The sequence below is a fragment of the Gouania willdenowi genome, chromosome 6 (genome assembly GCF_900634775.1).
Source record: "Gouania willdenowi chromosome 6, fGouWil2.1, whole genome shotgun sequence".
Taxonomy (NCBI): Eukaryota; Metazoa; Chordata; class Actinopteri; order Blenniiformes; family Gobiesocidae; genus Gouania; species Gouania willdenowi.
In genome coordinates, this window is record NC_041049.1 from 23788552 (window position 1) to 23816476 (window position 27925).

General features: G+C 38.2%; 1 protein-coding gene across 1 annotated transcript; it reads left to right on the top strand.

The window, feature by feature from the left end:
- Positions 1-11332: 11332 nt before the first annotated feature.
- On the top strand, positions 11333-27909 carry e2f7 (E2F transcription factor 7). The gene is made up of 13 exons (XM_028450520.1): positions 11333-11547; positions 12550-12657; positions 13750-14058; positions 15353-15509; positions 15621-15863; positions 17411-17566; positions 17660-17803; positions 19048-19224; positions 21150-21234; positions 24241-24562; positions 25851-25998; positions 26255-26568; positions 27043-27909. Exons 2-13 carry the CDS (start codon positions 12559-12561, stop codon positions 27184-27186), a joined length of 2298 nt encoding a protein of 765 aa, XP_028306321.1. The 5' UTR covers positions 11333-11547; positions 12550-12558; the 3' UTR covers positions 27187-27909.
- The last annotated feature ends 16 nt before the right edge of the window (positions 27910-27925 follow it).

The window sequence follows — 27925 nt, forward strand, 5'->3', positions numbered from 1 at the left end:
CACAAATATACACTGCTTTAAAAAGTGTTAAAGAATGTAGTGTCTGTAATAAATGTGTCTAATAAGTCATTAGTGAATACCAGAGAACCACATGAGTGAGCATGAGAAATTATAAGAAAATATGTAATGAAAATAAAATGTTAATGTCTAACTTAAAGACAAGCAATGTGAAATCAACAATAAATATGCAACGTGTTGACTTGTATATAAACTGTAAGTAAATTAAATAAACACATGCTTCATATACACATTTATGTTTTTATTTAGGCTGTTTTATAATTTAAGAAATAGAGCTGGGCGATTTATCGAGATTCAAGATGTATTGAGTTTTCTATTTTGGCGATATAAAAAACTATAATATTTCATATATCATATGAAACAAAATACTAGTTTTAGGAGTTGCTGCTTTTACTTCTCAGAACAACATGTAAAGCTCAGTTAGATGATTAATGAGTGTCACATAATGATCAGCTGTTTGTTAATAAATGAACCTGTGTAGCATTTAGCATCAGCAAATTCAACCTAGAATTGTATTTCTGGTCAGACTTTATTTAATAAAATTATCTACATTTATATCGTATATCACCATTTTGAGAAAATATATTGAGATATGAGTTTTGGTCCATATTGCCCAGCCCTAGTAGGAATGTTCACAGCATTTCAATGACAACAAAGGTAGGACTACCAGATTCTAATCACATAATTGTATTTAGATAGTGGTTGAAAAGTGGGTATTTTAGATTTCTTGTACACTTGTCTTAAAATATAACGGATACTGGATATGACAGTGTAATCTGTCACTTACAGAAAACCTGGCTTAAGCCCTATTCGCACGGGATTAGTTTTACCTAGGGACCACATGTGATTTGTAATAATTGCGAAGAATGCCTGTGATGTTAATCCCCTGCGAAGTAAAAATTCCCCCGTAAATTACCTACTATATTTTGCTGAATTCCAAGGTCCTGTGATAATACTAATCTATCTCTGTGATTTAGACAGAAATCGGGCGGGATCTGAACCGTGATTAGGCGTTGTTTTGTTTCTGGAGACACGGTCTGTGTTTACCTCGTACTGAGATTGATTATGAGCGTATACTGTATGTGTGTGCATGCAATCCTAATCTTAACCCAAACACTAACCTAATCCAATAAACTAATAAAACATGTCCGTTCACTTTGAAAACAAAAATAAACAAAACTGAATTATTATTATTTAGCAAAAATTAATTTTCCGGTAGTGCGCATGCGCATATATGCTCATAATCAATCTCAGTACGAGGTAAACTCAGACCGTGACACCAGGACGCATGTTTATTTACTTTTGGTGAAGAATGGAGGCTGCATTGGAGTGCTTAGAAAACCTTTTGGGTCCCGGGCCAGCAAAATCTTATCGGCCCGTAACGTATGGCAACAAAAAGAGAAGGAGCAATATCAGAAGCAAATGATAGATCACGTTGTGCTTTGCAGTGTGCGGTAAAAATCTTTTTTTTCTCTGTATGTAGCCTTCTATTTAATACAGCTGGCGAGTGCTAGCTGTTTTAACATAAACTCACATACAGTTTCATGTTTTCAGATGTTCAGATTTTTCAGCAAAATCTCAGGCTTTGGTTATCCCGTGCGAATGCGCCACATAAAAAGCAGACGTTGGGGGGGTCATTTATTTATTACATGTGATCCCTAGGTAAAACTAATCCCGTGCGAATAGGGCTTTAGCCTTAAATATCAGAAAACACCTTACCGGAACAATCCGACTTTGAGGGGCGACCAAGACCCAACTTGACAGGGGCTTTACCGCCTCATATATCCATATACAAGAGCTGCATCTGCAGAACAACACCAGACAGACTGTGTTCTGCTTATCGAGGTCTAGGTTGCGAGGGCAAAATCCTCAGCAAAGAAGCCTAGAATTAGCCGAACCATTTTCATACACCATGCATATTTCCCACACTGCCACCTACTCCCCCACTGGATGACGACTGTGCTGGGTTTGTCCTTTGTTGCGTCGCTACTCAAGTTTTTTCATTAAAATGCCAAAATTTATGTTACTATAAGACGGACATGATAATGAAAAATAATTTGCGGAAGCAATATTTAGGGTGTGTTGTTTCATTTAGCATCAACATGAAAAATGGTGACATACAGACTTTGAATGGATTAAGAATTTTTCAACCTTGTGGGGTCGCCAAGAATTCAAATGGGGTTGTCTGAAATGTCGAGTAAATGATTTGAAAAAAATTGTGATTAAAACTATCATTTTAAAAACGCCAAACTGTATTCTATACTTTTACTTTCTTAATGTAAATCTAGTTCATATACTGTAACAATATCTGAGCTTGTGCATCTTTTCACTTTGTGCACTAATCCTGGCTGCTTGTTACACAATATTACAAACGTGATCAAAAATGTATTCTAGAAAACAAGAATATATCTGGTGTCGTCAGAAATTTGGGATAAAATGGGTCATCCACTGCCACAGAGTTTTGTTTCAGTGTCCCACCTTCCTCCATTGCATGTGTTATTAGCTGATGTCATGTCCAAGGTGTAGACGTGTGAGAATATGACATGTAAATCACATTTTTTTGTTTAACGTTCCACAACTCCCTTCCTAAATTTCAACTATGGCACATATAAAACTTTTCAAACCACTGTATCATTCAGTATAGTTTGAAAACAATCTAAGCCAAACAGTCATGATAATATCCCAGACTTTATGTGATAACCCTTGGGACGCTGTGGCACATTATATTCTGAGTAGAGCAACAAACAAAAATAAACCATGGAAGAGTTAGATTAGGCGCGTATAGGAGCATGCGTGTTTTCTCTAATTCCCTCCATCAACACACCACAGGCCATATTTCATTGTGACCCATATCACAGGATGCTCTCAGCTTCAGTTTGCATTATGAGCTGAGCTTTCTGTAACAAAAAGCTTTCTGGTGCAAAAAAGCAGAGCTCAGTGTTTCTGTGATTTATCACAGCAACATCAGATAAGCTCACCTGGAAGATTAAAGAAGCAGTCTGGAAACACTCTAAAAAACAATATTGGGATACCATCAACCAAATGCATAAGTTTAAGCTCTTTTCTACTTTAAAATGTTTTGGAAAATGTTTTAAACTCTTGCAACCTACATCTCCAGTGACTCAGCATATGACAAATGATGTAGATATTAGGTAGTTCTTAAAGAAAATAGATTTCATCCTAAACTGAATTATGCGGCTTCACTTTTCTTCCATGTCATAAATGATTCAGGTGATATTTTAATATTAAAGCATCATGTCTTTATCTCCATTACCTGTGTATTGTTGTGCTATAAGTATCTTATATGTATATTAAAAACACTCCAACAAAGGAAAATATAATTTGAATTTCGAAAAATCGTGATTTTAAAATTATGAATTGTCAGAATGTTTTGTTCTGTGTGCTACTCAGTGCACACTGTGTATGTGCCTATCAGAATAAGCTTTCTGCTTCCTGGGGACCATCATCACCCAGGACCTCTAGTGGGAGCTGAACATCAGCTCCCTCATCAAAGAAGCTTAGCAGAGGATGTACTTCCTGTGGCAGCTGAAGAAGTTCAGTCTGCCAACAAAGATGATGGTGAACTTCTACAGCTCCATCATCCAGTCCATCCTCTGCTCCTCCATTACCATCTGGTACGCTGCAGCTACGGCCAAGGACAAGGCCAGACTGCAGCGTATCATCCACTCTGCAGAGAAGGTCATTGGCTGCAATCTGCCCTCCCTCCAGGACCTGTACGCCTCCAGGATTCTGAGGCGTGCAGGAAAGATTGTGGCCGACCCCTCCTACCACAGACACAAACTGCTTCAATCTTTCCACTCTGGAAGGGGGTTCCAGTCCATCAGGACCAGAACCTCCAGACACAAAAACTGTTTCTTTCCCTCTGCCAGCAGCCTCATGAACACAGCCCTCGTCCCCCTTACCCATTTGCAAAGAGTTTGTGTTGTGTGTCGTGTGTGTACAATCTAGAATTGTAGCCATTTTAAGGACACCAGATGTGTCAGAGCTAGAAACTCCGGTAACCAAGTTAGTTACCAAAATAAAACAATGCCAGTTGCCTGCGAATAACCAGAAAAACCAGAGCCAACAAACACAGGGAAAGGCAGAGAACATACCCATAAACCACCAAGCACTGGTACACTGGGCTAAAATGGCTTCTATCTGCTGTGTTCAATGTCTTCTAAAATATTACACATTGGTTCCACAGGTACTGGGTTCACTTGGATTGTCCAAGTTGTCCATAAGTGTGAACATTTGTTGTCATGGTGAGAATCTTCAGGCTTTGATAGACAGCCGTTGTCTTCAATAAGCAGGTATGGAGGAGGAACGAAGACAATACCTACAGCTTTCAATGCATCAGGCACAGAAATTCCTGCCAAGTGCAGTAAAGCAATAGAATATTATACTATCATTAATGTTGCATCATCATGCAGCGCTCTGATATTCATATGAGGCTCAGTGATGCCAACGGAGAGACATCATTCCTGATTTCACACCCAAATGCCTCTTAAATCAGATTTCCTCTTCCTCTTCAGCAGGATATCAAATGAATATGTGTGAGTGTTCTTGCCTGTCTTCTCCTCCTCTGTTTTTCATTAATTATTCAAAAGGGGTTTGTCTCAGTCCATTAGCCTACCCAGTGATGCTTTATGGTTGGCAGATGGTGCAGCAGCTCTACTCTGACAGTTAAGGGCATCGTTTTCCTCCAACTGTTTAATGTGTAAATATGATTTCAGTCAGCTTGATGCCAGCTCTTATCATCTAAGATCTGCATTGGTGTTCAAGGAGCTTGGAGGACTGTACTGTGTAAGGCTCATCAGTGTTGTTTACTGCAACTTTACTGCTCACCATGGCGTCCTTTTTAGTGCTTGTATGACTTGCCAACTTCTCAGTCTGTTGGGATTTACAGTTCGCACCGTGTCTGTCCTCAGGGAGCCCTTGTTTTTGCTTTAGGGAACTGAATTGTTGCTTTCTTTGGGCACTCTCACCTATTTTTTATTCACATCACATTCTGAGCAGCGCTTCTGGAGTCCAAGGTGAGTAATTATACAAGGTGTGGACAGAACGTGCGTTCTCCTTAAAGGAGAGGCGGGGTACCTTTGCACTCAGAATTGCGCCCACCTTATTCAGCTGTTTCAAACTCCCTCATTATTCTGTGCTGTAAATCAGTAAGATAAATGTTCCTGAGAGGAGAGTTGGAAAGGCGGCGTTCCTCCGTCACATCTTACTCACCCGTCTTGGAAAGAGAACTGATGCGTGGTGTGCATGCAACTCAGGCGTCTGTGTTTGTCTGGAAGGATGTTGCTGCAGCAAACCCCGAACTATAGCGAAAAGCGAACTGCAGCGAACAACAGCAAACTGCAGTGAACCGCGAACTGTGAACAATAGCAAACTGCAGCAAACTGCAGTGAACCGCGAACTATAGCAAATTGCAGCAAACTATAGCGAAGTGCAGCAAACCACGAACTATCGCAAACTACAGCGAACTGCAGCAAACTATAGCAAACTTCAGCGAACCATGAACTGTGAACAACAGCAAACTGCAGCAAACCGCAAACTGTAGCAAACTGCAGCAAACTATAGCGAAGTGCAGCAAACCACGAACTATAGCAAACTACAGCGAACTGCAGCAAACTATAGCAAACTTCAGCGAACCATGAACTGCGAACAACAGCAAACTGCAGCAAACCGCAAACTGTAGCTAACTGCAGCAAACTATAGCGAAGTGCAGCAAACCACGAACTATAGCAAACTACAGCAAACTGCAGCAAACTATAGCAAACTTCAGCGAACCATGAACTGTGAACAACAGCAAACTGCAGCAAACCGCAAACTGTAGCTAACTGCAGCAAACTATAGCGAAGTGCAGCAAACCACGAACTATAGCAAACTACAGCAAACTGCAGCAAACTATAGCAAACTTCAGCGAACCATGAACTGTGAACAACAGCAAACTGCAGCAAACCGCAAACTATACCGAATTGCAGATTTCTTCTGGTGTCAGCGTAGAGCTTTTAATGCTGGTGTTTCCAATGCCCTGGACTTCAGTCAATGTCTTTCTTTCATCAGATGACTAGACGTATTAACATAATCAATAACCCTGATACATGTCGTAATCAATCACCCTGATACATGTAAAGCTCCAACTTCTGTCTCTGCCTCTGTTGTTCTTGTAGTGCTTTTACACCTACAGTTCAGAGTCCAGAAGTGGGGGTGACTGCATTTCTTCATCATTTGTTGGTCTTGTGATCACTGTTCAGCATTTGCTCATGGAGTGATACGCAACATGACTTCCTGGGCCCTTGTTCTCTTCTGTTTCCTGTTTCAAGAAACATTGTCTTCCCCTCTCTGTCGACCCTCTTTTACGATGCTGTGTGTGCGTGACTGTTTACACATTTACCAAGTGCCCAATAATGATTCTACATATGCATTCTGGTTTATAGAATCTGACACTGGCAAGACTGTTTTGAGAAAAAATATTGGCACTTATATCGTATCGACATTTTGACAAAAAATATTGAGGTATGAATTGTGGTCCATACTGCCCAGCTCGATTGAGAGGCGATTTAGAAGCAGCACATGCAATAGTCTGGAGATACTGTATATAACACTGAAAGATTTACTTTCCCTGAAAGGATTGAAATAAATTTATTTATTTTTAATCTGGCAAAAGTGCATTGATTATAAGTCCCCAATGAGTAACAACATTCTTTAGAATCATTAAGTGAGACACCTGGGTAGGGGTTTTTCTATCTTACATTTCAATTGGTGTCGACACTGTTTTATAAATATGAAGAACATTTCCTTCTGCAAGTCACTATCAAGGACTGTATATATTTTTGTGTTGTTTTGTGTATAAAAATGAAAATCACGAAGAAAAGTAAGTGCGCCACTCACGTAACTTAAACTGGTTTCACAGGTTTAAAACGCACCCGATGGTAGAATAGACTTCCTTGTTTGAAGGTGTTTTCCTTGTTCAGATGGAAGCCATGCATCTGCAGTTATAGATGACTGATAGTAGATTACTGACATCTCTAAAATGTTGATTTCTACATATAGGAAAATAATGTCTATTTGAAGGCTAAAACTTTACATATATATATATATATATATATATATATATATATATATATATATATATATATATATATGACTTTGAAACATATCATTTGGTACCAAAGCTTTAACAGTTTAGACATTTTATGGATAGATTTACCAGTTCTATCCAAAGTAGTGTGTGCCATCTGTGAGTTACAAATGAACTCTGTTTGTTGAAAGGACATGGCAAATAAACAGGAGACAGAAACCGTTCATTCATAGACTTATTACATAGTTTATTTAGCGCTTTATTGGTCTGTTTAATGTGTTGGAAATGCTAAATGGGCTCTGCTTTTATAGCTTTATTTGCACAGGCTATATACCTGACCTAATGCCAGTCATTTCTAGCAAAATGAATCTATATTGTTACATAATGTGTGCTAATGCACTATGATGTTCCTTCTGAGGGTTATAGTTCTGAATGTGCTGTTTTTCTAATAGTACATTTGTGCAGAATATATATATATATATATATATATATATATATATATATATATATATATATATATATATATATATATATATATATATAACTTTTGTATGTGAAGATTATTAAATGGTGAAACCAATTATATTTTGTGGAGCAATATTAATTTTATTACAGTTATTATTACTTAGTTGTATGAAACACTACACTGAAACTAAAATGTGTATTAAAATATTATTTAATTTGATGTATTTTAATAGACATTGTGACTCTTTTCTCTGAGATGTATTATGTTATGGGTTTGCTATTATTTTAGTCATAATTAATGTCCTCCTTTGTGGTGTTATGGAAATGGACGCCCTATTTAGATGGTCTCCATTAAATCCTTTAAACCGTTTTCATTTTGTAGCTTGTCTGTATTACACACAGTTAATTTCACACTCAGCAGTAGATAAAGTTTACCTTTTAGTTTCATCAGATGTTTTGAAGTTTAATCAAACGTTAGCTTGCTAGCTAGATAGCTAGTTTCCTTGCCTACTTTAACAATTCTTGTCTGTCTTTAACAATCATAAAAATATGGCGTCAATAAATATTAGCAGAACATTATGAAATGAAGGTAAATATCACCAAAGTACAGATAAAAGATAATACATTTGAAGAGACAATGATCAAGCAGATGCTGCTGAATAATCACAAGAAACTAAAGTTTGTATTTTACATTTAAATAGAGATGTGACCTACAATAAATATATCGATGGCTGGTAGTTGCTGTGGATTTTTCTCAGGCATTGTAATCATTCACCTTAAGAGAATCTATTTTTATTTCTACAACATCCTTTAGAATCTGGCGCTCTAATATCCTGTCAGATTAAATTCCTACTGTAATACTGTAAACTGGATCAAACACTCAGCAGTGTCACTTACTCCTCTTTAAATGCACAATGAAATGGTTGAATTCCTGCTAATGCAAGGACGACGCTGAATGTGCGTGCATGTGTGTCTCAAGGTGGTTTCCATGGAGACCAAAGGCTTTCCTTTAGACAACATTTTGGAAAATACAAGTAATTAATTAAGTAGGTTTATCCAGTCAAATGGATTTAGACTGAAGTGAAAAAAAAAAACATATTTTAGTCATTTATGCAATTATTTCCAGACAATAATGTTTGTTTGAAGATTATTGAGCCGAAAGAACTGAAAACAAGTCATTTCCATTTTGCAGTCAAAGCAATCATTAATTGTAAATTAAAAATATTTTTCTTTATATATATTAAATTTGCATGATTGACATTGACAGACTCTTGTGTCTTGCCATCCCGATTTGACATGTATTTACTACCTGAGCAATGTTTCAAATGATGTATTCTGTATAGGGAATAGGGAGATTATGAGAACGTTAGTCGTGTACTGCTCCTTTAAAAGTATTTCCCTCTTTTCTGTGTGTTTTTAAAAGTTTGGTGTTGTTTGCATAGAAGGCGGGACTCTGCACCGCCCCCCCCCCCCCCCCCCGCCCCCCCCCCCCCCCCACTCTCTCTCTCCCACTCTCTCGGACACTTTTCCCGCTAAAGGCTTAGGTACATTTAGCGCCACTCACAGGCACAGCACGCTCCGCTCCCTCCCCCTGGCCCCGCCCCCTGGTTCTGCTTCTGCCACAGCTGATTAAAGCCATTCACACACAAAGGAGATTGTGATTAGGCTAGCCAAATAGCATCTTTAACAGCGTTACTATAGACACTGTTGTCACTGTGGGAGAAACAGGGAGGAGCAGTCTTCATTTTGACAGAACATTTTATATTAGTTTTTGTTTTTCAAAATGCAACTTAGTTTTTCGGAAAAATTGTCATCAGGACTATATTTCAGTTAAAATCTAGTTTGAGTCACCTAAATGTTGTGAAGATTTTAATCTGCTAAATCTGTTGCACATATAGTCGACTAAGATATAAAGCTTTTTTTTTTTTTTAATTTACAGATAAAATAAACTTCAAAAAGACAACACAAACAAAAACAAATACTACACATGCTCACTCAAAAATGAATAATAATAATAATAATAATAATAATAATAATAATAATAAAAACAGACAAATGCTCCAATTTTGACACAATAAGGCTTGTTAGTTGTAACCTACGTTGTCCAAATAAGATTGCCACATTTTTAGAAAAGTTTTGTATGACTTCTTCAGGCTGTATGTTATTTTTTCTAATGGCACACAATGGTTCATTTCTGTGTGCCATTTGTTTAAAGGCAGGGGGAATCAGACTTCCATGTAACGGCAACGCATTTTCTAGCCACTGCCAGGCCTATTTTAAAAAAAAGTGTTTGGTATTTGTTCAGAGGTTCCATTTTAACAAAATTTCCAATTAGACATAATTCAGGGTCCAGAGGTGTTGAGATCTTGGTCATGGTAGATAGAGTATTACACAAATTTAGTTTATTAGTCCATGAAAATATAAATATATTTTGATATAGTTTTTGTTACAATGTATTAATCATAGTCTAGTTGTTGTCGCAAAAAAGTAGTAAACTATGTCTACATTTTTAGTCAACATAATGAATAAGCCTGCATCCATTTAGTGGCACTACCACCTCTTACTGCTGTATTTCCCTCTTTTATTTTAAAGCTAGATTTTTCCCTTCAGTCCAGTTGTTCCAAGGAATCCTCTCCACACTCCATCACTAATTTCCTCAAAGACAGGGGTGTCAAACTCATTTTAGTTCAGGGGCCAAATATGGAGCAGTTTGATCTCAAGTAGGCCACAGATTTTGTGCAAGAAGTAATTTCAACATTATTGTGCCCTAGTTTACACTTCTATGTATACATAACATACAAAATATGTAAAAAAAAAACCCCACATTATCCAAGCAATAAGTGACAGATATCAGTCCCAACAGGGTCTTCACTTTAAATTTCCTAGATTTTTTGACCAATTTTTATTTAATTAAGAAAAATATGTCATAATTTGAGGAAAATTGAAGGATTCTGTAAGAAATTTGGGTTTTTTCAGCTGTTTCACATTAAGAAATGACTGCAATCGTCCGATATAGGCACCAGGAAATCTGTGAGCACCTGCAAATATTCTTCTGCAGGCCGAATTGGATGCTTCGAAGGGACGAATTTGGCCCCCGGGCCATGAGTTCGACACATGTGCTCTAAGACCAGCGACTCATCCCCTCTACCATAGCATTTCTCCTTACAGAAGCCAGTGTCGGTCGTTAACAAAGTACATGTATTCTATATATATTGCATTGTATATAAGTATATTGTACTTTTTACTTCTCTACATTTCCATGGATGTCCTCATTACCAAGTACTTTTTTCTAAACTTAGACTTCTTACCTTTATTTGTGTAATGTTGTGATAATTGAACAGCTCTTGGTTCATTCTGTGAATAATGGTGATTTAGTTGGTTTGATGTGATCTTATTAAACACTGACCAAAATGTTATGGTAGTTCATGAAACTCCACACAGTTGTACTACAGTACTATAAACATGGAGGCATTTTAAATTACTTGCTATACTTTAGTAATGTTGTGGGCTTGTAGGATATTATTTAGTATGTGGAAACAGCAGCAGAGTGAGATCTCTGTCATAGTGAGCGCGCCTGTTACCCCGCCAACAGCTCAGCAGGCGTGTTCGCGCGTCCGCCCACCAGGGAGAAGCCCAGGCGCGTTACCGAATCCCTCAGCGTTCATTGGCTGTTTACCTAGTGACCCACCCAGTCATCGAGGCGCTGATTGGCTGGACTCACCCAGCTGACCAAGAGCGCCAGAAAACAAGCTTGAGCGGGTCGATGCAGTGGAGAGTCTCTGCGGGGAAGAGCAGCGCCTCATTGGAGCCCCAGAGGACCAGAGAAGAGAGGTGGACAAACACCTATTACTTCTAAAAAAACAAGTAAAAGAAGGTGTTATGTTGGTTAAAGCGAAGTCCGAGCCGTAACAGCGTGAAGGTGGACTGGTGAACTTCATTGATCTGCGCGTTTGCTGCTATTTCCTGCTGATACTGTGGTAAGCTGAGCTAGCCTTAGCTAGGTGGCTAATTACTACTTTATATTAACTTTTTACAATAATCTACCATCTCTGGTGAGTTGTCAACATGGTACGTGGAGTGGAAACAATTGTTAAAGGTGGTTTTTAAAGTAAAACGTTTCTAATCCCACTGTTTAATGAGATTTAGCGCTGGATGGGATTAGGATTTAATTATTAACACTTAATAAAGCTAAGGGTTGGCTGTGTTGACACTCACTTTATCCTAAAAAGTAGACATTCAGTGTGGTGACACAGCAGTTTCGTCTGAGCTAAGTGCTAGTGCAGCGTTTTTCAACCTAGAGGTCGTGACCCCATGTGGGGTCATCTGAAATATCTAGGAATTGATTAAAAGATTTTACTGATTAAAAATGTATTCAATCATTAAATTTTTCTGATATAGATTCATGGATAAGAATATATAGATTTAATATGTAAAATTTTTACAATAAATTATTTGAACGCTAGAAGATGTGGATTTTATTGGTTTTTTTCCTTAATATTATTATTGTGAATTTTACATTTTAATAGCGCTATATAAAATAAGATTGATTGATAGAAGATGAGTTTTGTTGTAATTAGCTGTATATTATATAAATGAAGTTGAATTGAATTAATATTAAATTATTTTTAAAATGAAAACACAACACACAATTTTAAACAACTGTATTCTAAACTATAACAATCTCAAACATGTAGTTCAAATAAAATGCAGTCGGAAAATAGCTACTTAAATAGCGCACTTCGTCACTAATCTTGGCTACGCCGTATCTTTAACATAGCACAACAACCATGTTCAAAAAGTAATTCTAGAAGCAAAAAAATGTCTTTGGGGTTGCCAGAAATGTGTAAAAATGAGGTCGCGACCCAAAACAGGTTGGGAACCATTGGGCTAGTGTGTTAGCCAATGATCAATGTGTCAAATACTGCTACTGGACCTCTATCACATTCATCAGCTAATCAATACTTTTGCTCTCAATGCAGTTGTCCAACATGGAAGTTAAATGCCTCGCACTCAAAGACCTCACAAGTCCCAGGAAAGGTTTCTCGGTGGTGGATCAGATGGAGGACGGAGGCCACAGTGACCACAAGGTGAACAGGGTTAATAATATCACTGCATGGTGGTTGGTTCTGGTGCATGATGAGCGTGTGATCAGGGTGAAGAAGGGGTTGATAAGCATATTTTGATTTCCAAAAACAGGAAACTTGGGTCGACCTCATCATACTCAATTGACTCAATGTTTTCTACTTTGTAATGGCAAAATACAATATAGTAGATAAATAAGTTGTTATTGCCCACAAGGTTTAAAAAATTATTAAAACTAGGGATGTCCTGATACAACTTTTTCACTTTCAATACGATGCCGATATTGCAGCCTTGCGTATTGGTCGATACTGATAACATTCCGATACGATATTGGCATGAATCATGCATACTTTTATTACTTATTTTGTAGTGTGGAATGTTAGAAAAGGGTTGATCAAGTGATGTCACTCAAACAGAGAACAATAGTCAACATTTCAAGTTCACTTCAGTTATTTTCACGGTCAGTATATGGTGGAAACAACTCAGGGTGGGGACAAAAACAACAAAAACTTATCAAAGTGCTTATATTGGAGGTTTTAGATGCAGTCCGATAAAATCCGATATTCGTTTTTTTGACTGATATCAATATCGGCTCAGGACACCCCTAATTATAACTAAGACTTTAAAAAAATGAATGAATGAGTCACTCACCTTTATTATGCATTATGGAAATCTGTCCTTGTAAAAGCTCCTCTATACCTTCTTACTATATCTCAATCATTGAAACAATGAGAAACTGCTGATATTTCGCACCAATTTCTTCACGTGTGAGTAAAATGACCGTAATTACATAATAATAGCTGCAAAGGACAAATCATTAGCTTTCAGAAACTGCTGGAATTTCTTTGATAAAGCAAATATTAGTGGAGTTACGGTCATTTAAATTAATGTGTTAGCCTAGATTTGTAAAATCCGGCCGGATGTTCCAGACAAGATATCAGAAGTGGACATGTCTGGTAAATGTAGACGTATGGACACCCTAAATAAGGGTGGGGCTGGAGTCCCTGTTTACAGACTTTAAGTTGAACCTTATATTGTCAATAATCAGGTTCAACTTAAAGTGTAATTTCCAACCCTTTGAATGTTCTTCCCACTAGGAAAACATCTATAGCGAGAGAAGAAAGTCTACACCTTTAACGTCTGCTGAGTCCATCATCCCTGCCTTCCTGATGAACAGGAAAGGTTCAACCCCTGATGCAGCTCACATCACTCCAATCAAACACACCTGTGCCACTGAGCCGTGGACGCCCACAGCCAACCTGAAGATGCTGATCAGCGCAGCGAGTCCAGACATCCGTGACCGTGAGATTAAGAAGGTGCTGTTTCGACCAATAGAGAATAATAAAGACAATCCAGCAAGTCCAGAGAACGTGATGGAAGACGCAGACGCAGAGGACCACTGTCAGGTGTGTGGAAAGGAGAATTACTGCCCCTGTATGCGTTCTAAAAACAAAAAGTGCTATAAAAAGGTCTGTACACAGTTTGGTTCTGCAAATTCAGTTTTAGTTTTTAATTTGTATATACTAACAATTTTTTTGAAAGAGTTAATGCAGAGTTTGTCAACCTTGGTGTCTGACCCCATGTGGGGTCGCCTGAAATGTCTAATAAAAAATGTTAAAAAAAAAAGACATTAAAATTATTTTAAATTTTAGGTTTTTTTAATTTTAATTAATCTATTTTGCACAATTAAACAATACATAATATCACAGAAATAGATATAACGCACAGGAAGAGGAAGAAAGCTCATACAGCTTAAATCATTATTCTTATTTTTCAAATGAAAATGCCACATTCAGTCTCAATTGTATTTCTATACTTTCACTTCCTGAAATATATATATATATAAATATATTTTAAAAAAAAACTTTCTCAAATATAAATCTAGTTAAAATAAAATACAGTATAAAAATATATGAGCTGGTGAATATTGTCACTTTATGAGTTAATACTGGCTACTTTGTAATTGTAACACATTATAACAAACGTGATCAAAAGTGAATTTTATAGAAAAACAATTCTGGGGGATGCCAAAAATTAGTGATATAAAAATGGGGGCACAACAATAAAAAGTTTGGGAACCACTGAGCTAATCAATCAATGATAATTATTTGATTTTTTTGAATGCATATTAACATAGAGCTATAAATTCTTTATATATATATAATTATTTTAATTAAAGATCTAATCGGTTAAAAACAACACTTCCTAAAACAGGGACGTCCAGTTTGGGGCTCAAGTGATTAGTTTTGGCCTGCTGCCCATATTTGAAATAATTTTAATTTTTTTGATATTTTTTAAAATAATATGTAATACAGTACAGTGATTTATAAGAACACAATCTAAAGTTCAGTTCCAATTACATAATTTTTCATGAGTTTTAAAGGATTGTTCAAGGCAGGGAAGATGTAGTGTTTTGATCTTATAGGCGGGGCATGTTGTGTCCCTGTTTGTTGAATTTATATTGCATGTCATCTAAATGACAACTAATGTGTCTGAAAACATTTAGAAAGAAAAGTGTTCTTCAATTTCAAAACTGCTGTGTTTATTTTGTACAGTTATGTTATTGGCATATTTACATGAATGTTTAGTCCACCATGATCAATGAAAATAATTTGGGCACCCCTGTCTTAGACTGTTAAATATATATGTTTATATATATATATATATGATGCATTGTGTATTAACTGTTATTCTCCACAGTCTGAGGCTGCAGATGAAGAAGAGGCAGAGAAGAAGCCAAGCAGGAAACAGAAGAGTCTTGGTTTGCTGTGTCAGAAGTTTTTGGCCCTCTACCCTGATTACCCTCCTCTGCACATCCCCATCTGGATCTCTTTGGATGAGGTGGCAACTAGTCTGGGTAGGAATCAACGAGATGAGAGAACAAAGTGTTACATTGGCAAAAATTTTCTGAAAAGATCCAACTGGAGGAATGGTGGTGAGATTGATAAATTTATCTTCCGTGTATTAGGAGTGGAGCGGCGGCGCATCTACGACATTGTCAACGTTCTGGAGTCTCTGATGATCGTGGGCCGGATGGCCAAGAATAGCTACATTTGGCACGGACGCCAGCGGCTGGAGGCCAGGCTGCAGGAGCTGCAGAGGAGGGGCCGAGAGGAGGGCTACCACCGCCTGATGGAGCTGGCCCAGTTCAGCATTAGACCCACTGCACTGGTCCATGAGGACGACAGCGGAGAGGGAGACACTGGCAATGGTAACAAATGAGTTCTCTTACATGTTTAAATATTAACTAGGAAGAAGCCTGTTAGATCTCTGGGTCCTAGAAGAGAGATCAGTATCTGTTTCCGTGGTAACAGCCTGTATTTACACTCTTTACATAACCTGTCACCCTAGATGTGTTTGGGGTTTTTTGACAATGAGTGAGTAATAAAAGTTATGACAAAAGAAGCCGTTTACAGAGTGCTTAGAGCACTTGTGTCAAACTAAAGGCCTGGGGGCCAAATCCGTCCCTTTAGAGCATCTAATTCAGCCCGCAGGAGAAAGAAAACATATTGTGTAAATGACAAATTAATTCAGTTGTCGATATCTCAGTTCCTACAAATACACATGGATACAAATTTACCATGCTTGAGTTATATCACATGATGGCAGTCATTTTTTAAATCTCAAATTGATGAAAAAATCCTGCAAATTTTTAAAATAATTCTACTAAATTAAATGACAATTGTTCATAATATCAAGGAAATGTGAGTGGTCACTTAATGATTGGAAATTGTCAGTCTCTTAAATACTTTATATGTAATTTATACCTGGAAGTGCAAACTAGGGCATATTAAACAATGTTGAAATTGCTCTTCTTTCCACCTAAAATCTGTGGCCCACTTGAGATCAAACTGGTCTGTATTTGGCCCCTGAACTAACATGAGTTTGACAGTCCTGGCTTAGAGTCAGCTGCAAACAACACCATCAGTGTATGCTCTAAGGTCTTCAAACTGTGGAGACTGAGTAAGAAGTTCAGAGGAACATAATGTCATGTGGAGATCATTGGGTTAACCATGAAATATGTTTTCAGTGCTAATCTAAAACAGTTACAATTTCTTATTTGTGTGTGTGTGTGGCCTCCAATTTTCCTTTGATTTGAATAAAACAGACAGGATTTAAAAAAAATTAACTTCCTGTAATGGAAAAGACAATATCTGTCTTCTTTTATTTTTGTGTTTTATAATTATTTATTTAAAAATTAAGTGAAAATTGCAAAATAACACAGGTTATACTCTGCTCTCATATGCTTCATTTTCGACAATGTCATGCTATTACACACAAGTTTTCTCTGTACACAGGCAGGTAAAGTGACAGAAGTGGAAAAATCTTGCTATGAAAGAACTTTACCTCCTGAAATAGAAATGTAAATAGCTTAATGACACAGACTAAACCCTCACCTACATGTTTTGGGACGATGCCACACATTTTCACAATATTTTCCATTGTAAACGGGTGGTCTGAATGTCTAGCAAGTGTAGCATAAACAGAAATCTCACATGATTTAAGTACCTGCTTATGCACTTCAGTGGTGTAGAAATGTAAGATAATAAAAAAAAAAAAAAAAGTTAATTCATTCAACCTTACTGAGCATGTTTGGCACAAATTCAGGAAGTTTAATAGCCTGTAATGGCATCTAATTAGGGGGAAGTTGATGAAACCGAAACAAAATGGAAATGGGTAAACTGAAATGAAACATAAAATCAGGCCGTAGAGATGGATCAATCCATGCTTATCGTAGTGACTTGTGTTTTTCCGCAGGCGGAGGAAACAGGAAAGACAAATCCCTGCGCATAATGAGCCAGAAGTTTGTCATGCTTTTCCTGGTGTCCAAAACTCAGACGGTCACTCTGGACGCAGCAGCAAAGATCCTGATCGAGGAGAGCCAGGACTCATCCAGCCACAGCAAGTACAAAAGTGAGAAGACTATCTCTGTTGTTGTTTGGAGTTATTTCTTGTGGTTTGGTTTTCATTTGTTCTGAAAATAAACCTTGCATCTCGTCTACCCAGCTAAGGTGCGACGTCTGTACGATATTGCCAACGTGCTGACCAGCCTGGGGCTCATAAAGAAAGTCCACGTCAGAGAGGAGCGAGGCAGGAAACCAGCCTTCAAGTGGCTCGGCCCAGTGGAATTCAGCACCTCTGGAAATGCTGGTAAAAATCTTTAGTTTTGCACTCCTTGGTCCTCATTTATGAACCGTTTGCACATTCAGATCTGTGCATTCGGCTATATTCACGCAAGCTTCGGTATTTATCAATTCTGACGTGATCGTATGTTGCGATCAGATCTCACGTCAGGTCTGACCTCGTGTACGCAAATCTGAGTGAGTGGATTTATGGTTCAGCATCAAAATCTGACTGAGTCTGAAAATAAAGTATTAAACAAACCTCAGCTGTCATTTAAGCATAAGCAGACATGCATTCAGAACAGATCAAAACGGATTATTAAAATGAATTAAACAAAATAAAATAATTTTTTTTTAAAGCCACACGTGATTACTGATACCACTTTTTTTGGTTTTCCTTTCTAATTGCTAATAAACTTTGCTACTGTCCCAACAGAAGCGTGTGGTTCATCCAGTGCAAACAGGACAGACACACACACAGTGCTGCTATGTTCCGTCTTGGAGAATAAAGTCCTATTTCCTACGTACAGCACATCACGGGGCTGTACGGAGTAAACAGGACTTCATTCATGCTTTTAAATATAAATAGGTCCTTAAACTTTTACAAATGTGCTGCAGTAATTGGTAATGTGATTAATTATAGGTGAAATTGGCTGAAGGCATAATAAATACAGACAAGGGACAACATTGAGTAATTTCAAGGCTTTTTTTTACAGCGTTCCAATCGTTAATTTCTTTTAATGTGATATTTATTGCCTAAAGCTTGCGGACTGAGGCTGATATAAATGACATATCCATGTGTCTCCAGGATATCTATTGTGAACTTGCTCGCAGTGCACACAGGGGGGCAGACTTCACCTGCTCAGTTAGCTGATCCTTTTTCACAGAGTGTTTAAATGAGCTCCTTTAATTCCAGTTTTCTCACAGTCAAAAAGCACATCTTTGTTTTGCTCCTCAGATGTGAGGATGCCAATTTTCATCTTACAAAAACTTCTTCTCTTGTTTGACCTCAGTGGGCAGGGCCTCAGAAACAGGAAAGCATAACATGACAGTGGAATTCTGCTGACACTGGGATTGGTCAGATACGAATGTTTCATGAATCACATGGTTGTCCTGTCGTACGACAAAATGTGCACTCACATTTGCACCCATTTTCACACAAGGTTGATACATGAGGACCAAAGTGTAGGGACAGATGAATCACTTTTATTGGCCAAATCTGGTATAAAGCTTTGCTGAGGTCACTTTTTACTGTCTTCTCATCCTCTGTAGAAAGCACATTGAATGTAGCAGACATCTCTGCGTCTGACCCCACACAAGCAGCAGACAGACAGCTCCCCAAGAAAAAGATGCCCCGTCACGCCTCCTTTAACATCCTTCCCAAATGTCCTCCTGTCATCCAACGGCAGGTCAACTCTGCACCCTGCAGCCCACGGCAGGAAATGAGCGGTAAGATCCAGTCAGCGGAGCAGAGGTTGACAAATGTGTGTTACAGTTAGAAGCTTGTTGGTATTCCACACTGCTGTCTCACACAGTCTTTTCTAGTCCCAGTGCATGCTTTTCATTTCACACTGAGTGCTCCATTTTCTTCCCGCAGGCTAATAATGTCTCTTAGAGTAAAGAGAGTCACTAAGTTCACTGTAGGAGTGAATGTGTGTCCTTGATTCTCTGTTTGATTGATGCAGGGCTGCAGTAAATCATTCCTTTTTAGTAAGAGATTCATTGTTTTTGAGAAATCATATATTTTGCCATCTTCTTGCTTCTTGATCTTATTTAAATCATTTTGATTTAAATTAAAGTTTCATCCCACAATTTGACAATGAACTGAAAAAGGAAAACACAACAACATAAATTTGACTTTATGATAGTGTGCAATGTTTTAACGCCAATATCTGTCAGGGCAGGGTTTTTTTTCAATCTTAGGGTCGGGACTCCATGTGGGGTCGCCAGGAGTTTAGATGGGGTCGCCTGAAACGTCTAGTAATTGAAACAATAAATAATAATGACAGATTTTTAAAATATTAATTTTTTTTAAAAATAAAACACAATCCTAAACAAATGTATTTTATACTTTCACGTTGCCGAATATAAAATAAAATGCAGAGAAAAAAACATCTGAGCTGGCACAACTTGTCACTAATCCTGGCTATTCTGTAATTGTAATACAGTATAACAAACATGATCAAAAATGAATTCTGGAACCACTGTGTTAGCGGCTTGTCCAAACACACATTAATTCAATAACAAATACGGCTTCCTTTAAACATTATGCAAAAATAACAGGACTTTATTTTTAAGTAATTATTGCATGAAAAACTCTAAGTGTTTTATCAATATTTATAGAATAACGTTTAAGAAACACACCCTTATGTAGAGTGCTTTCAGTCTGTGGTTTTCCTTCAGTTCTGGTAGAAAAAAGACTTCCTAACTGTTTTTCTTTCCTCCTGAAGTACATAAACTAAGTTCTAAAGAGGTGCAGTAGTCCCCCATTTTCTGTCCTCTTCTTTTAAAGCTGTTATCCAGAGTTTCTGAGAAATCTATGTTTATGTATAATTCTTTCATAATGCACAAAAATACCTAACTAGTCTTTTACTATGGTCTACTGCCGGTGGTCATTCATATACATTAATGTATATAAGTCCCTTCTTCGTCCTATAGACCCCTATACAAATAGAAAATCACACCACAATCACCCAGCCAATAGGCTTCGACTTCCTGTTTTTGAGACTCAATCAAAGTGAATGCGGAACTGTGCACAGAAACAAGGCCGTGCGTCACAACAGCAAACATGTAAATATGATTTTGTCTCTTACCTCAAAAATATCCATCGCCAAAAGAATAACGATGACCCATAGACCTAATGTATATCAATGTGACCCGATGCAACCTTGTCATGTTCCGCTATGCGTGTGCACAAAAGTAGAGGCGTGGCTTCTGGTAGATTGGCAGAGGCAGAGGAGAAAGTAAAGCAGTTTAGGGTGGGGCATAGTTCGCTTTTGAATTTTCTCTCTTTCTTTTCATCCTCCGGATATCAGCTTTAAGTTAACTTTTGGTAGTGCTCTGCTAACTACTCCATTCTTCGGGTAACCATGACGACCGTTCCAAAGCAGAAGTAAGTATATCGGTGCTTCATTAAAATCAGTCTGGCTGGAGCGCAGCGCCCCGAAAAGCAAACGTGAGACCCAGCAGCTCCGGTAACACTAATAAACCATGCATCAGCTCATTTTGTGCTGTTGTCAGTCACCTGGTTATATTGTAGAGAATGTCCAGGTTTATGAGACGATAAATGTGTTTCTGCATCATTGTTCCCACCATTAGATAAACAGGCAACATTACACCCCCATCTTGATGAACTGGTGTTTCTCTCACGTTAGGAATGACAATCCAACCTGTGGATTACTCCATGAAGACCCAAAGCAACAAGGCCGTGTTTTGCCTGCAGTTGGGAAACAGTGCAAGGTAAGTGGATAACAAAGCACAGACGATGCATACACACTTACATGTTTACTGAAAATATACAACAAAAACAGCACACAGACAAAAAGAGGAACGAGAATATTTGTATTTCATGAGTAAAACGCAAGTGAGGATGCAGGTGCTTAATAAATAATAATGTAACCTTTATTGATCACCGTAGTGAAAGTCTTCTCTGCATTTTTACCCGTTTTCCCGAGGGGGTAGCAGTGGGCTGCCAATTGCGGGTGCTCGGGGAGCAGATGGATTAGGGATAAGGGATTTGCTCAACATTCCACATTGTTGGAATATTGAGCAAATATGAATGAGACTCGAACCAGCGACCCTCTGATTACAAGCCCGCTGTCCTTAACCACTAGGCCACCACTTAGCATTAGCCTAGCAATACCTTAGCATTAGCGTCAGCCTAACATTAGTATAGTATTAGCATTTAACCTAGCACTGGATTAGCCTTTGCCAAGCATTAGCCCTAATCTAGGATTTGCCTAACAACCTCTGTAAAATAATGTTGAATATGTGATGAAATTTGCTGAAATAAGTTGAAGGATCTGAAACAATCTACTGTACCTAAAGTTTAAAAAAATAAAAGTGAGTTGAAAACTGTTAAGGGTTGAATGGTAATCCGTGTACCCTTCACCAGTTTATCTGGATACTATTTGGACCATAACACTGTTTGGTAAAGTTCGCAGATATTCACAAATTCGGACTTCCAGCATCAATAACTCTTTAACGAACATGAACATGGTAGAGGGGTTGTCCTCTGATTGAGAGGTTGGGGGTTCGATCCCAGTCGAGTGTCCTTGGGCAAGACACTGAACCCCTAGTTGCTCCCAGTTGTTGACTAGAGCCTTGCATCGCAGCTCTGTCCCATTGGTGTGTGAATGTGAGTGTGAATGAGCTGATATGTAAAGCACTTTGTGACCTCTGTCTGTGAAAGGTGCTATAGAAATAAACATTACTTACTTACAGAGTAAAAGTCCATCTGTGTGGTGACATTAAAACATGAAGCTCTCGTCAAAGTTTCCTTGTAAATATCCAAATATCACACAAACAGAACCAGATTTAATTTTAAAACAGAAAAAAGCTGCGTGTTTGGTTTTTGTTTTTTTCTGTTTTCCTATTTTTGGTTTTAAATTCCAATTTTTAAAATCCATTTTTTAATTCGGTTTCTGAAACCAAATAACCAAATAACGAAGGGTACACGGGTTAATGGTTTAAATCGGTTGAAGAATGGCTGATGTGGATGAGGAAAATGTAAAATTTTAAAAGTTGAATAGTTAAGCCCATGCATAGCAGAATGGCCAGAAATTATCTGCCCGTTTTGACACCAAACTTGTTTAAATTGGTTGAAAAATGTGGAAGAAGTTTGAGTAAGACAGCAGCAGATTAATAACGATAATAAAGTATACAAACAACAATAGTGAGGGTGCCTCTCTCTCTCTTTTCATTTCCCGAATATCAGCTTTAAGTAAACTTTTGGTAGTGCTCATCTAACTATTCCATTCTTTGAGTAACCATGGCGACCGTTCCAAAGCAGAAGTAAGCTTCATTAAAATCAGTCTTGTTGGAGCCCAGCGCTCCAAAGAGCCAAAGTGAGACCCAGTAGCTCCGGTAACACTAATAAACCATGCATCAACTCATTTTGTGATGTCAGTCACCTGGTTATATTGTAGAGAATTTCCAGGTTTATGAGATGATGAAAGTGTTTCCTGCATCTTCTCTAATTAAAGATGGTTCATAATCTTCAAGCACGTGTTCCACATTCACACATCTTTATTCTTAGGCGTCAAAAATGGTATTTCTTGTCTATTTAAAGTTATTACACGTTGTGGCCACCCGTGTTTTATTCCTGCCTGATCCACAGTGGTTCACACTGTTTGCATTGGCTGGCGTGTAGAGGTGCTGAACGCTGTGATCCAACTAATTTCTGTGTACAGCACAGGAGTCTCTGCCTTTATCCCATGGTTGGTCTGTGGCCAAACCACAGCTGCTTAGTGCCTGACGGCTTTTGAAAGACGTAGGTCGGGGAAAGACGTGAGAACTTGTAAGCGAATATTAGACCTAAAGAGCAGCCAAAAGTGCAGAAAAGGCAGCGGTAGGCCACAACTTTAAGGATGGAGCGTTATGCCTGAAGGGGAATCTGCATATCAGCACACACCACCACAAATAATCCATTTAATATGTCAGCTGTGTGTGGCTATGGTTTGGGAGGTTTTACACCACTTTTCAATCCAAATGCTCAAATTGCATTGAAAAATGAGTTTTTGGAAAAAATATTAGGCAACACAGACGTTTTTTTATAGCATTAAAACACATGAAGTTGTATTAAGTAAGGGTGATAACGTCGATTTGGTGATAAACATTGTGATATTTCATCGTGCGATTATAGCATCGATCTAAAAAATAATCCAAATCAATGTTTTTTAACAGAAAAACCATTAAATTGCGCTAAAATAGGCATAGCACATAAAAATGCCTGGTCACTAGGTGTCAGTAAACCACATCAGACCGTGTTAAACTATCAGAAGTTTATTGCACTTGTTTTTATAAAACATACTGGACACTTTTATAGATGTATGAGGTTACTTTTTTTTTTTTTTTTTTTTAAGAATTTAAGAACATAACAAATTCCGAATCTGTTGTAGAAGCAAAAGTTTGTTTATTTGATAAATGTAACATTTTGATAAACATACCATTTGTTTTTGATATTTGTACTTGAATTATAGTAACTTAGCATTTGATTGTTCTTGCAAGTTTAAAAAAAAAAAGGAAAAAAATGTATTTCATTCCATTTTGTACTTGTAAAAGTGAAATTTTTAATTATTGATATTGCGTTATATCGCTATCTATATTTGTGTTATTTAGTATGGGGACATCTCATATTGTTACATGCAAATCATATCGTCAGATTCATGGCAATGTATTAACAGGTTTGGCCCAAATTAGCCCTATTTAGCACATTGCTTAATCTGATCTCCTTTTCTATTGCAGCATTTCCAGTCAGCCTCATCAGAATTCCATCATTCCCAGCAACAGCTCCAGTGTCCCATCCTCCAACCACCCCGCCCCCCTGACACCCCACCTCTACACCCCAGCCCCTGCTTCCCACTGCTTGGCCTACATGCCCAGCTTTTCCCAGCCGTCTGTGGTGATGCTCTACAGGGCACCAGACAAGCCCAGTGAGAGCCCTGATGGTCGGGCGTCGCCCAGCACAGAGTCTGTGGAGTTGAGGAAGAGGAGAATGGAAGATGATGATCAGGAGGAGAGGCTGCTGGCAAAGAAGGGAAACTGTGGTTTGGAGGAAAGTGATGAGGTAAGGTCAAGCAATAGTAGATATAATTAACTCTTCTTCCTCTAAAATACACATTATTATGTATCTGCACAACGCTGGCGGATTGAGTGACCTCTGTGTGACCTTGAGATCACAATCACAGGGATCTATTAAGTTTAATAAAAAACTGAAAATGAGTAGTGACACTGACTATTGAGAAATGTGTCGCTGGTAATATCCCAGAATCCAGCATTCTTGATCAGTCATACTCTAGGACCCCCATCAGCCCCCTGTGACCATAAACTAGTAAATACTGTTTAAAATTAAGCCATTTCTAGTTGTAGATTTGACATCATTATTAGTTATTATAGTTCCCAAGGTTGTGCCACACATGCTTAATACGATTACTGTACCTGAACTAGTTTTTGTGCCAATGGCCTACATAGTGCAAGATTTTGCATGTTTTAAGGCAAAACAATATGGTGGAAATGCAGGATATTGTCCTAAACATGTAGGTTTCATGCGTCATTTAGCTATTTCCATTTCAGGAGGTGAAGTCTGTCATATCGTGAGATTTCGTAGCAAGATGTTTGGCAAGATTTGACATTTCTGTCTCTGTGGCCACGCGTTTTCAGTGGTAATTATGTGTAAACACGTTAAATTGTGTCAAAACATGCATGTGAGGGTATGTTGTGTTTCATATGGTAATTTCCTCTTGATTTGGTAAAAACAAAACAAACTATAATAGCAATATTGCTGATTCTGTTTCAGGAAAGGAAATCCATAATATATGAAACATGGCTCCTCGCAATTACCCAAAAAACCCGAATGAATACAAACATCTATAATATATTACTTGAAAATGCTTCCATTTTAGGAACTTTAAATTAACAAGCTCTCTAAAAATCAAACAAAAGCTGCAATAAGGAAGATTGCTTTCTTTTAATTACTTTATATGCAGGTAAATAGAAATTCTATTATTAGTAATGGATCAGATTATTGCCTCTTGCTCAATTAACCATTCTATACTTCCTTATTTTATTCATATTTAATGTTTTTTTTTTTTTTTTTTACTTTTTAACTGTGTTACGATTTCTGCCTTTTATAATCTTTTCTTAAATCCTAAACCTTTTAAACCCCCCATGGATGCACAGGTGATGTAAAGTGAGCGTTTTGCTATCGGCACTAATTGTGTTCGTGTTAATTATATAAATAGAAAGATCCCACAGCTGTTAGATCAGTGATGCACATGTTTGAGAGTCATAAACGCTGAGTGCTGACTCTTGTTTCTATAGTTCAGTGTAGATTATTGTTTGCTTCTTCGTTCCAGGTGAGAGCCAGAGCTCAGCGTGAAGCTAACCAGGCTACAGAGACCTCCCTCCCACATGGACTAGCAGGTGTCCCTACCGAGCAGCAGGCCACCAGCCCCAGTAAACAAGCCCAGCCCACCCAGTACCTCTATGTGCCCAATAGTGCAGGTAGGGTTCAAATGTTCAAACAAATTAAAGGTAGATTACAGCAGGTTTGCATTAATGTCACCATAGTGTAACAATGATATTATGTGTTAGCATAGTATTGGAATAAACGGTCAAATCTTTTCATGTCGACACTGAGTCAATAATCACAGCAGAAGTGATTTATAACAGTGTTGTTTACAATTTCAAAATGTTTAAACTGGTAAATGTCTCTGCTTTATGTTGTTGTTTTTAATTTATAAAGTCCTTTGTTCTTCAGGGCTGGACAACTTCAACTTCCTCCTATCAGCCTCTCATCCAGCAGCAGGTTCAGCCCTCCCTCTGGCCCTGCCTTACGTCCTGGTGCCTTCCTCAGCCTTACACCACTACCCCCTGGCAGGCTCTGACGCTCACACCAAACTTAGCTTAAACTTGATGGTGGGGGCGGGGCCTTACAGCCTGCCGTCGTACCTGAGCAGCTCACCTGTTCCTCTGCCGTCCTCTCCAGAGAAGCTTTACAGACCAGCAGGAGGCATCCCACCCTCTCCCTGTGCACTGCAGCACAAGGTCTGCATGAGCACAGCAGAACCTCTGGTAAGAAACACAGCCCAACATTATCAGCCTCTGTGACAACTTGTAGACATGAGTCATCTAAAAGCTGCTGTTATAGTGTGGCCTCATAGATCATTTACTCCAGAAAGAAAGGAAAATGGTTGAAATTGTCATTTAAAAGATGTTTTTACTGTATCTCCAATGTAAACACTCCATTTGTTGACATTTTCTTTCATTTTTATTGTGATCACAAGAAAAGAAGGACAGTGATTCACTTCACTGCATCTCCACATCCCACAATGCAATTACATCTTTTTGGGGAAAATTATCTTAATTTTATTTTGAGTGTTTTTTCGAATATCACGTGTTTCCATTACTAGTTTTTATTAGGCTATTTAGATTTTACGTATTTCCAAGGGTCATGGAAACCCAGCTAATGAAGACCATATATATATATATATATATATATATATGTATAATTTTTTTTGATCAACCTTTGTGTGTGTCTGTTCACAGACTCCTCTCACACCAAAGGAATCTCCAGCTTCTTCTAAGGCTTTCTTCCAGACTCCACGTTCTCTGGCAGGTGCAGCTCCAGTTGCTCGGAAAAGAGGTTCTGCACAGAGAAGGCTGGACATCAGCCACCCTCTACCCAGTTAGACACCGGCAGAAGAACAAGCTCTAATTAACTTTGGTAACTTGAAAAAAAATGCTTTACTCAATATATATTTACTTGCATGTAATAAATGATTAATTTCACTTAAAATCTGTCTGTACACCTTAATACAAACATTAAAACACCACTTTTTAACCTCTGTTATGAGTTTAAATGTGCGTCAGGGTTCATTCATACACACCTTATTTCTGTGGGTAGAAATGGAGCAGTGTAACAGCGCCCTCCTGTGGTAGGAGTGTGCCATGCTCTTAAGTTTAACCACACTTTGATACCCATGCACTGCTGTTCTCTGATTAATCACTATATTTGAGCTTATATAAGTTACTTCCAAGAGCTGTAATGATAGAAAAATGTGGCACAAAATGTGTTGTATGACTGTAGTTGTTAGTTTGTCCCTGGTAAGGTCAGAGAGTTTCTGATCAGCGTTTACAGGAACACGCAGACAATCCTTCTTTTTTAAACATTTCTGAGGAGGAAACGACATGCAGCCTTTGTTTACATCCAGCTCAGTGACTCAGAGGAACAGTTGTGACAATGTGAGACTCTGTTCTGTGCCACTGAAAGACTGGTAACCCTCGGGTACATGTGGCCGTGCCAGGCATGGATGTTGGAGACGTTTCAGAGTACTGTAAGGTTATTTATCTGGAGAAAGTGGACTGTGTATGGAGAATTCTCTCAAACCTGTGTGTGTGCGTGCGTGTGTGTGTGTTCACTAATGTACAG

What these genes read in the sequence shown, in the direction of transcription:
- e2f7 (XM_028450520.1), top strand. Translation starts at nt 12,559, where the DNA reads ATGGAAGTTAAATGCCTCGCACTCAAAGACCTCACAAGTCCCAGGAAA. An exon ending in CAGCCACAGCAAGTACAAAA is followed by an intron (nt 17,567 to 17,659) that starts GTGAGAAGACTA and finishes TCGTCTACCCAG; the next exon opens with CTAAGGTGCGACGTCTGTAC. An exon ending in GTTTGGAGGAAAGTGATGAG is followed by an intron (nt 24,563 to 25,850) that starts GTAAGGTCAAGC and finishes TCTTCGTTCCAG; the next exon opens with GTGAGAGCCAGAGCTCAGCG.